This window comes from Onychostoma macrolepis, chromosome 15, assembly GCF_012432095.1.
Source record: "Onychostoma macrolepis isolate SWU-2019 chromosome 15, ASM1243209v1, whole genome shotgun sequence".
NCBI lineage: Eukaryota > Metazoa > Chordata > Actinopteri > Cypriniformes > Cyprinidae > Onychostoma > Onychostoma macrolepis.
In genome coordinates this window covers 23288193-23299437 of record NC_081169.1, presented here as the reverse complement: position 1 = coordinate 23299437, position 11245 = coordinate 23288193, and the positions used below count along the sequence as shown (strand labels likewise).

Here is an 11245-nt window from a genome sequence, read left to right as displayed (position 1 = left end):
TTTAAACTACAAGACTCTTTTTGGATGTCAACTCCTCATTGAACTCATGAGACTCCGACTCAAGACCACTTATGTTACAGAAATTAAGTTAATGTGTGTGTGTATATATATATATATATATATAAATAAACATATACAATATATATTAAAATGAATTTTACCTAAATCAAGTGTGATGGCTTAAACTTCCTGTACTTCCTGTTGCTTGTGCTCAGAACTTTGTTCCAATGATGATTTGTGCATCATCTTCTGCCTTAAATGTCTCTTCTGGATTCTCTCTCTGTGTTTCCATCTCAGGTTTTCGGCATATCGTGGTATACAAACCACTCAAGAAGAAAATGAGTGCAATAATAGAAAAATATGTCCCGTAGACTGTAAACTGGAAGACAAGTAACACAAGAACAATTTAAAAACATGTTCTGGAAGTTAGCATCTGTCGTGCTGATCATGACTATAATAATTCTGACCTATATGGAGGGTGTCGGGTATCCTCACCTGCGTGACAATATCCACCCCAAGCCCGCCGCTATCCACCACCACTGAGGTGATGATTGTCTGGAGGACCAGCGCACAGAAGTTGTTGGCTCCGAACACAAGGGCGTAACACTCCATGTTCAACCCAGCTGCTATCTGGAACCTATGAAACAAGGACATGGATGTGCTCGTCCATTCATTGACTAAATGGAGAGATAATATTAGTGTTTTATTAAATGTCAGGAAATTGTGATTTCCGGGCCTGGAAAAGTTATAATTCTGTAATTTATTTTTCTTGTGCGCAGTTCTAAAAGATGTCATTGGCTGAAGTCATTTAGTGCAAATCTCTTTAACCTCTGGTGCTCCTTATTTGGGAGTCACACTTGTGGTCTTCACAGTCAGAAGTGACCGGACACCTAAAATTTAACTTTTTTCCCCCCAGTAAAATCAATGTAACATTATTTTTGATTAATAATATTTATTTATTTTTTGTATTTTGAGAGAATTTCATGGTACTAATTCATATTTGGGTCAATATCACTGTAGGGTGCCTTTTGGTGTCCTGTACATAACTCATTTGCCATGATAACAACATAAAAATGGCTATGAAAGGGTGTGTTATATTAGACTAAGTTTTTATATTCATAACAAAAGCATTACTTGGCTCTTTAGATACATTTTCTAGATTTTTCTTAGTTTTATGTAAGAGGATGCGTGTTATTTTGCTATGTCCCATGCACTGCTCATTAAATTTGACAGAGTAGAATACAGTCAAATCATAAAATAAATTTTTATTCTCTATTAAAATTTTGTAAATTTTTTGTTAAACTCAATTTGAATGTATTGATCATTTGGTCATAAAAATTATATTTTTATTTAATAAAAAAAGTTTGTCCATGCCCCTTGAATGGTTGTCTACCCTGTCGTGTTGGGAAAGCCGCCCATTTAAGAAAAGGCCATCCCCTTTAGTGACATCAGGACAACAGATTTTTTGTCTCTTCAGTGGTGGGAATTTCAATGGCTGAGGTGAATAAGTTGGTGACTTTTCAATTGACAAATTTTCTTTGTCTGAGTTTGCTTACTTGCTTTTCCTAAGATTAACATGTCCACCCTGTTGGCATAAAATATGTCAGAAGTGATTAGAATACAGTATTTTCAAAATATGTAAGTTTAAATATACCAAATTCTCTTCAACAATGACTAAATATTTAGCTAGTCACAGTTTGTTGTAAGCTAATATGCTAATTGAAGCTCAAAATGTCCACCCTGCCGGCCACTTAGACTCGATAGAGTGGACATAAACATGAGAGGGTGGACTGAATGAAAATGAATGGGGAGGGGGGTTTATCAATGTGATTGATGTAGTCATATTATTTATTATTATTATTATATTATTTTTTTAGAAGTTGAATAAATGTTTCATTTTCATATTTTGTCATGATTTGTGTGTTCTGCATTATGTGTCCACACCATCATGTGCTGGTCCACCCTGTCATCTTGATGATATTTTACAATAATATTTTAAATAATAATTCAATCATATCTGTATAATCCAGTGTGTTCAATAGCTAGGTGTGGGGGCAATAACATGCAAACAAAAAACTACATTAAAATATCACAGTTTTCTCCAAATAAGAAAAAATACATGTCTGAATTGTATGAGTTTCTTTAAAAACACATGGTTTACATAAAATCTTTTATGTATTTATAATTTGAAAGCAAACAAATAACCCTGTTTAGAAAAGGGACATCATACCTTTCAGAAAATATCATTTGCATCTTAATTTTGCAATGAAAACGTATTTAACAGTAATGTATATGTTCATGACAGGGTGGACATGTCTTTGAATAATGCTTTGAATTCTGCTTTGAATAATGGCCCATAATTATCTAAACAAAAAATGCGTGGGAGCTCAGCTAATATGTTTCTATAGTACTTGAGTGTCTACTGTTTATGATATGACATAAAGCGAATGGGAAATTAAAACCAAAATTTTTATTGTGAGGGTTGAAAGGCACTCTATGGTGATATTGACCCATTTATGCAATAATTATGATAATTTTCTTCCCATTGAAACATTTTTAAAAATATTTTCTATTACTTTTCAATTATGGCAGTATTTCATGTTAAAATAGAGACAATGCCATTTTTTAAGCCAGATTAGTGCCATCTGGTGGGAGTAAAATAAGAAAAACATCTGCAATTCCATGGTTTAGCCCATAGATTCCCATATTTTATAGGCCTATATAAAAGGCCTATAAATTCTCTAATTGTTTTTAGACATAAATACTTATTTTTATTAAGTTGTGGGTTTGGATATATATTTAGACATTTTCAAAGACAACTTTTTAAGTTGAAATGTTGATTTAAAGCGTCAGTTTTTGAATTATTATTACTACAGTCAAACCTGAACACAGAGAAAGCATTTTGTTACACAAAACATTAAAATTCTATAAAAATGTAACAAAAATTTACAAATGTTTTATAAGAGCTTAATCCTTCTGGGTCTGATTAGAATACCTTCAACCTCTTATTTCAGTTTTCTGACTCATTATGGCTGTATGGTAATAGCCATACCAATTCATTAGAATGTGTATAATTGTGTATGTGTGTGTGTGTGTGTGTATGTCTGTGAGTGAGTGAGTGAGTGTGCGTGTGTGTGTGTGTGTGTGTGTGTGTGAGTGGATGTGTCTGTTTTGCACTCTTGATGTTTTAGAGTTTAACCCCTTCCTTGCTGTCCACTTTTTACTGCATTGTAGTTTAATTATTGCTTTTATTTTACTTATTTGCTGTGTTACAGCCACACCAGTTCATAGGTGTGTGTGTATATAATTTGCTGAATTTTTGTGTGTTTGTCAATTTTGTCAAACAACAAGAGGTCAGATAAGATAATGTACACCTTTCTGAAAGTTTATGATGCAATTATGTTGTTAGTTTGGAGTGGGTATAGGTTGCATTCTGGAAAATTCAGTCCATGATAACATTTAACTTAATTATTAATAAACAAACATATCCGTTTCTGTTAAGTCACATATTTTAAACAGAACTTACATGGCAATGGTGATGAGCAGCATGTACAGGCTCTTAAAGATGATGTAGCCGCAGTAGCAGACCCAGATGTTGGCACTGAAGACCATTGCGAAGAGAGCGCCGCCCTCCAGGGCCGAGAGCGCACTCAGAGCCACCTCTCCCCAGCGAGACCAGTCTGCAGATGAAAAACCAATACCATACGCCGCTGCGGCCCCTGTGGTGCAGTATTTTACAGTAAGAAACACATTAAAATACAGTCTAAAGGCCCGTTCACACCAAGGACGATAAAGATATGAATTTAAAAGAACAGTCCACATTACAATAACAATGATAACGGCACAGAGGAAAGATATGGTTGGAATCACAACATTTTTTTACCCAGCTGATGAACAATACAAACATTAACAGCCAATCAGAATCCATCCTGCTTTAACGAGCTCGAGCATTAATGGGATAGGTCACCCAAAAATGAAAATTTTGTCATTAATTACACACCCTCATGTCATTCTAAACCCTTAAGTCCTTTGTTCATCTTCAGAACAAAGATTTTGATGAAATCTGAGCGCTTTCTCACCCTGCATCGATAGCAATGCAACTGACACGTTCAAGGCCCAGATAGGTCGTAAGGACATTGTTAAAATAATCCATGTGATAACAATGGTTCAACTGTAATGTTTTTGTGCGCAAAGAAAACAAAAATAACTACTTTATTCAACAGTTTCTTCACTTCCTAGTCAGTCTATGACGCGCATTCACAACAGTACCACAACACATCAAAAATATCTTAATTTGTGTTCCGAAGATTAACTAATTTCAGTAATTAATGACAGAATTTTCATTTTTGGGTGATCTCCCTTTATAGCGGCAGATGACAAAAGCATGCAGCATGTGCTTATAATAAACAGAATGTTAATTGCTACTTGGTGTGTGGACGTTAAAACATTTATTTTTATAGTTGTCGTTCTTGGTCTATCAGTTGAACCTGTTAATTATGTTCTATATAGTATGAATATGGGGAGTATGAATGAAATTCTGATGTACTACATCTGGCGTGTTGATATGATTACATGACCTTCAGTGACATTTGTGTCACTTTTCTGCCAGTCGCCAATCACACATCCTCGATTGTGGCCTCATGGGATAGAAAAGTGTCCATCAAATGTCTCACCGGAAGTAGTAGGTCATTCAAGTACTTTGAACCTACTTTTTATCGAATACTGTGCATTCACACGTACATAGCTACTCTTTTGCCACAGGCAGTTTTTCGCATTCTGTATAGTAGAGAAGTGTTCAATTTCAGATGCGAAGTTTATAGCGAGGTTAGATGCCATTCTGAATTTAACATGGATGAAAACAACACTGTGATGGGGAGACTTATAGACTTGATTATTCTTACCATGGTAAACAATGTATATCCTAGATAAAATCATTTTCACAAATCACAGTTGTCAAAACTGTTTTATGGAGTTTTGTCTTGAAAGCTTTTTTTCTGGAAAGTTGCAGCTGAAAAATTGCTATATTGTTAAACAAAATTACAATTCATTAAACGCACTGTACTTCTATCCCTCAAAGCCTCATTTCCATTCCTGTCAATAATATAATATGGTGCTACCCTGACTAAAGTTTATATCAGGCATAGTTTCTAGTCTTAACTTAAGTACACAATAAATAAGTCTACTCCCGTCTACTCACCAAACAGGTTTGAGAGGGCCTCCACTCCTCCATTGTAGACCGTGAAGTTACTTGACGGCTCCACGTGCTCCCACAGCGACTGGACGTAGTTCACCGTCTGGTTGTAGCCACAGGTAGCCAGTGCCCACCATGCTGACCAGATAAGCAGCGTACGTGAGGAGAAACACTGCAGGAAATCCCTCCACAACCGGAGCAAAACATCACAGCAGCCACCTGGGATATCATGAGGCCAAACCGAGATGCATTACATTAAAATTTTCTGGATTCAGCTGGTTAATATTTAATTTAATTTATGATCATTTTGATAGTTATGACGCTCATGGAATCAGCCTCCCATAAGAGCGTTTAATCTTTTATTTACAGAGCTATTTACACTTTTATTTTTCAACTTGATCTTGCCATTTTTAATCAAAATGTCTCCATATTCCAGTAAAATGAGAGACTTCTTCCATCATTTAGACATCTTAAACCCTGCGCTTTTCTAATAATCAACTACAAGCTCACATTCAGATCTGCTTCCATCCAGTCAACAACCAGAAAAGATCTGTCACTAATTCCATTTCATTGCAGCTTTAAACATGGAAGACAATTAGCATTTTAGCTATGGGTTCACTTTGGGATTTCTTGTGGGTTTTATGTTTTAAATTCTTGGATATATTGTAAAAGCAGAATGAGATGCGTTTTTCTTTTTTGTCCACTGACAACCTCTGTAGTCCCATTTCGCAACTTGTTAGAAACCACCTTTTTGAAATCACAAATAGGGCATAGCTTATGTATTTTATGGCATAAATAAAACCTAAAAATATCTTGTGTTAACCACAGACCTTATTTAAGGTATTTAACCAAAAACCCAATCAAAAAAGCCACTGACTTTGAGACGATGGAGCCAGAAGTGCAAAAATGCCACTTATTTTAGTCGGTTTAGGACTCATTCCTGCAGCACTCAAGTGATTTTACTAATATGGCAGATTCGACTCATTACCTGTCTTGGAACTTTTTGCACTTGTATTATCGCATTCAGCAGAAACCTCTAGTATTTGCTGCTGCCGTTTGGCTCCAGCCAACTCTACGCCATCTTTTTGGCCACTGCTCTGAAGATCCTCCTCTGTCCCAACATGCCCTTCACCGTCAGTCTCTCCTCTAGCACTCCTCATTTGGTGGAAGAACATACTTGTCTTGGGCATTGGGAGAAGAATGGAGCTGATCAAAGCAACACCAGTGAGAACCAGTGTAAACACTAGAATGTAGTTATAGGACATCAGTTCAAAAGAGACTAGGATTTGGCCCAACACTGAACCAACGGTGTAGCCCAGCAGCTGGGCGGTCCGGCAGTACGAGGTGGCTTTCAGGTAATGCTTCATCTCCACCACGCTGTAGAGGTACGTGAAGTAAGCAACGTCGCACGACGTCACCACTCCATATGTAAACTGCATGGCCTGCATCTCTGGGACACCATTACACCACAGCAACATCGCCGTGGTGGAGAACAGGACTAAACACTGGAAGACCACCACAGGTTTATAACGTACCCAATCAGTGAGGAGGAAGACAGGAACCAGCACTGCCAGGTACGAGTACGTCCACACCGGGAATATCTGATTGGTTACCTTGGGGGGGGCAAAACAGTGATTTATCACCTACAACAAAATAGATTTATTGCACAAATCTAAATTGGTCACTGTATCACAACAACTGATTAATGCAAAAAACTGCATGTATAGCCTAACCCTTGTTACACGTTACATGTGCTTACTATTATATTAACAATAAATTATGCATAATTACATGCAAGTAACCCTAATCCTAGCCCTAACCATACAGTAACTAATACATGTAGTTAATTAATATTAATCAGTACTTAAATGTATAATTACACTGTAACAAGGACATCTTAAAATGAAGTGTAACCATATAAATATGTAAATAATAATATACAAACTATAATTAAAAATAATTTTTATAATTTTAGATTAAATATACTGCTCTAACTATTTGATATATCATGGTAACTTGCCAAATACAGATTTTTTTTTTTAAATATATTATTTCTGCATATTTCACTGCAGTATAAATACTTCTTTTTAATTGCACAAATCTAACTCAGTAATAACTATACCAAAATCAGAGTACCTAATTTACATTGTTCAAAAAACTGCATGTAGCCTATAATTAATTAGTTCAATTACTAAACATATTACCAAACAAACTCACAATATCACAATAACTGAAAGCCATAAAAGGTTATGCTTTCTCTATAATGAATTTGCAGAGAATTAAAGGGACAGAGCACCAAAAAAAAAAATATCTCTCTAGGCAGTCATTTCTCAGTTCTGCAAACATGCAGTACACATAAAAGATGGTTACAAATCAAATTTGACAGTCACACAATTGAAGGTGTACAACATGTGCTACAGTTTACTGTACATATAGAATAGTGAAATTTCCATCATGTACTGGTACTGTACTGTAATTATACTGAATGTGTAAGTATAAAACCAATGTATATTATTCGTTCAGCTCTCTCCTCTCTCAGTTGTTAGGATGCAGAGATTCTGATTGGTGTGATCAGTTTTGCTGCCTAATCTCATTGTTAAACTTTTTGAGAAATGTGTCTTTGTTTTGAGAACTGAATTAATGGTTTGGGGAAATGGGCCAACTAAAATCACTTATATTAAATTAACAAGAGAAAACTGCAATACAAGATTCTTACCTAACTCTGCTATTAGTTTTTGTGATCGGCTCATGTTATTGTTTCGTCCGATATGGCAGAAAGGTCTCTAAATCCATGATGAAAGTGGAGCGAGCGGTCGGAGAATCGATCACCAAACAATTACGGGATGAATCTCAGACACATCCGGACGGTATTAGATTTCTCAGAGGACTTCTGAATAAACTGAGAAGTAGTATCTGATTCACGAACAAATGTAAAAACAATTCGTTAGTGAATGGGCTGCGCTTTGTATTTTTGACTCAAAAAGAACCGGTTCATAAGAGTCATTTGATAATGAAGCCGACTACACTGGGCGCGCTGCGTGCGCGTGCAACCGTCGTGCGCTGTCATCGCCGCGGCTGAAAAGTAGCACATGAAATACTGCTTACATTTATATTTTATTCTGTGATAATTCTGGGGTGGCAGGTGGGGTGGCACAGCTTTTTCTTAGGGTGGCACTTGCCACCCCGTGCCACCCCGGTAGATCCGCTCCTGATGAGTCATGATGAGTTTCTGAAATGAGATTCTGAAATCCAAAAACATTATGTTAATAATTAAACGTCTTGAAAGGTCACCATACCTGCTCAATGGTTAGGTTCTTGTCTGGTCCAGTTAGGAACGGGATGAGAAATGGTTCTAAAGGCTTCACTGTGCTGAAGAACCCATAGATGCATAACAGAGAAGTGGGATACTTCCAGTCTCTCATCCAATGCTTCAGAGTCTCCATCTTTTTAGATTCAGGGTTTCCTTAAGTTGGATGCAAATACAATACATTTATCAGGCTATAATCTTTATGTTATTTTCAAAAGAGCACTATTTTGGCATGCACTGTTTACCTTTGCAGGTGTGTGAGATCTGTTTTCATGGAAGTACTGCTCCTGTCTTGAGATAATCACCACTCATTCTGAGGGCGAGAGTCTCGGTGTGTCTGTATATGCTGTAAATGAGCAACCAGTGAGCAAAGTTCTGCTTAGATTATTCTGATCACACCTTCATTCTGAGCAATATTATTATTCACTAGATAATCAGACCTTATTTATTATTCTAATACTATGCATTGTTCATGTCATTAATTAACTTGTGTTTAAGATAAGTCATGTTTTCAATCTTTATTACTGTGGCAATATTTCTTGTGATTTTCTTCTGGTTTTGGAGTAGGGGAGGTTTATTTATTTTATTTTATTTTATTTTATTTTATTTTATTTTATTTATTTTATTTTATTTTATTTTATTTTATTTTATTTTATTTTATTTTATTTTATTTTATTTTATTTTATTTTATTTTATTTTATTTTATTTTTTTTTATTTTTTTTCCCACTTTCGAACTTTTATTTTGTATTGTATTTTTCTTCGTCCGGCCTTTTATTTTGAATTTCAACGTATTTCTGACGCTTCCTGTTGCAAACTGGTTTCTCGTGACAAATCCTATGACATTTGGTTAGTGGATAAAAACACCAGCAGGTTAGAAAAATGCACACATTTGACTTTTATTGCTTTATTAATGCAGCTACTGTGCAAAATTAGTATCAAAATAGACGCGTCAAACAATATTATCATAACTTAACTAACAAGTGTCAAAACAGTATGATAATGTTACAACAAAACGTAAATACGTAGTGACTTAACTGTTAATTAGCTTTTATGGATATATATACCAAGGTAGTGCTATGATATTCCTTGAAGTACCTTAATAAATGTGATGAAATTGTATAAGTTATTTTAATGGTGTACATTAAAATACCATGGTATTACTGTATGATATCAACACTATACTATGGTAAAGTACTTTTTGTAAAACTTCTTAAGTAATCAACTGCTTTAAATGTATCTTCCAGGTGTGCAATCATGGCAAGCAACAAATTCCAGATCGTGGTGCAGGGAGAAGCATCTGAGACGGACTCAGATGATGAAGTGTACATCACCTCTGCTCCTCCTGTCCATGCTTCATCATCATCATCATCAGGGATGAAGGTGGCAGGAGAGGCGTCCGAGACCGACAGCGAGGACGAGGAGGAGAGAGCTCGCAGACTAGCCTCAGAAAGCCATCAACAGATACTCCGCAAAGACCTGCCTCCTCTCATCGTGATCAGAAACACACCTGCGACTGCGTCCGGACAGGAGGACAGATCGTCGCCTGTGTCCAGACCTGACTCAGGTAGGTTTAACACGTTACTCCAGCAGAAACTGCAGGAGAGCAATGCGCGGTTGTGCACGGACATCAATCAAAGCCTCAAACAGGTGTATCAGAACGCAGCACGGGACATAAGACAGGCCACCGCTCACCTCAACAGCTCTCAGACAGGCATCATCAACGCATCCCACAGCATTAGACTCATACTAGAGGACCTAAAGTCAGTGTCTGAGAAGATCGACATCATTACCAGCTGTCATCTGCTGCCGGACATCACCATGCCAAACCCGCTGTCTGAACAATCCCAATCAAGTGCTTAGGAGCACGATGAGATGGCTGCATGTATATAAAATGACAAATTCTGTGAAATATTATTTCTAAATATGGGACTGCTGAAGGTCCAATATTAGCCACAGCTTGGATACATTTTTATGAATTTCTTGTGTGCTACATATTAATAGCATTTGACCAACATGGTCATTATTATCAGTTATTATCAATTAATAACATGAAAATTTGTTCGGAGTGATTTGTTGAATGCACTGAGGAAACAGATACAATAAATTCTGTAAGTTAAAAAAAGTAGTAAACTTGTCCAATGTGTAAACAAAATTTCTTAATTTATTTTCTCTTTAACATACATGTTGAAATTTAGATTAATCTGTAAAAGAAAGTGTATATTTTAGGAAACATACTTCTTTTTTTCAGTTCACTTACATAGTCCTGTTGTTAATAAATGTAATGATTACTATTTTAATAATATTAATATTATCGAAATAATAAAATAGATAACACGGGTCATAAAACTTATTTTTACATATAGGTTGAAATATGTATCAATGTATGAAAGCATATATTTTTGGGAATCTTAACTAGTCACCATTTCTTGCAATTTTTCTTTTATTTTATCCTTTGCAGTTCACTTACACATTCATGTTGTTCATGTAATAAAAATTATTTTAATATTATATATTAAATATATATAGCATTTTTATACATAAACAAAGGAAGGTTCACAATTTTTAATCGCCTTAAAGTATGACTATTATTACTATTAAAATGATACTAAAAAAATGAAGGTTAAAAAACTGCATGTAGTAATATAATATTAATGGTAATGTATAATATTAATGTATATATTTATATTAAATATAGCATGTCACATGGCAGGTCAAATATGACTTGCCAAATATGAATTACGTTTTT

General features: G+C 35.5%; 2 protein-coding genes across 2 annotated transcripts; one reads left to right on the top strand and one right to left on the bottom strand.

The window, feature by feature from the left end:
• slc19a3a (solute carrier family 19 member 3a) lies at window positions 1-8896 on the bottom strand. Its single transcript, XM_058744365.1, has 7 exons — window positions 8744-8896; window positions 8488-8654; window positions 6180-6804; window positions 5198-5410; window positions 3527-3719; window positions 496-637; window positions 1-379 (listed from the first exon to the last, which is right to left on the bottom strand). Exons 2-7 carry the CDS (start codon window positions 8632-8634, stop codon window positions 212-214), a joined length of 1488 nt encoding a protein of 495 aa, XP_058600348.1. The 5' UTR covers window positions 8635-8654; window positions 8744-8896; the 3' UTR covers window positions 1-211.
• Window positions 8897-9294: 398 nt separating this feature from the next.
• bloc1s3 (biogenesis of lysosomal organelles complex-1, subunit 3) lies at window positions 9295-11215 on the top strand. Its single transcript, XM_058745433.1, has 2 exons — window positions 9295-9369; window positions 9744-11215. Exon 2 carries the CDS (start codon window positions 9754-9756, stop codon window positions 10357-10359), a length of 606 nt encoding a protein of 201 aa, XP_058601416.1. The 5' UTR covers window positions 9295-9369; window positions 9744-9753; the 3' UTR covers window positions 10360-11215.
• The last annotated feature ends 30 nt before the right edge of the window (window positions 11216-11245 follow it).

Coding starts and splice junctions, on each gene's coding strand:
- slc19a3a (XM_058744365.1), bottom strand. CDS start 8,634: ATGGAGACTCTGAAGCATTGGATGAGAGACTGGAAGTATCCCACTTCT. Junction 6,805..8,487: donor AGAACCTAACCATTGAGCAG/GTATGGTGACCT, acceptor GCCCCCCCCAAG/GTAACCAATCAGATATTCCC. Junction 3,720..5,197: donor GGCCCTCTCAAACCTGTTTG/GTGAGTAGACGG, acceptor ACTGCACCACAG/GGGCCGCAGCGGCGTATGGT.
- bloc1s3 (XM_058745433.1), top strand. CDS start 9,754: ATGGCAAGCAACAAATTCCAGATCGTGGTGCAGGGAGAAGCATCTGAG.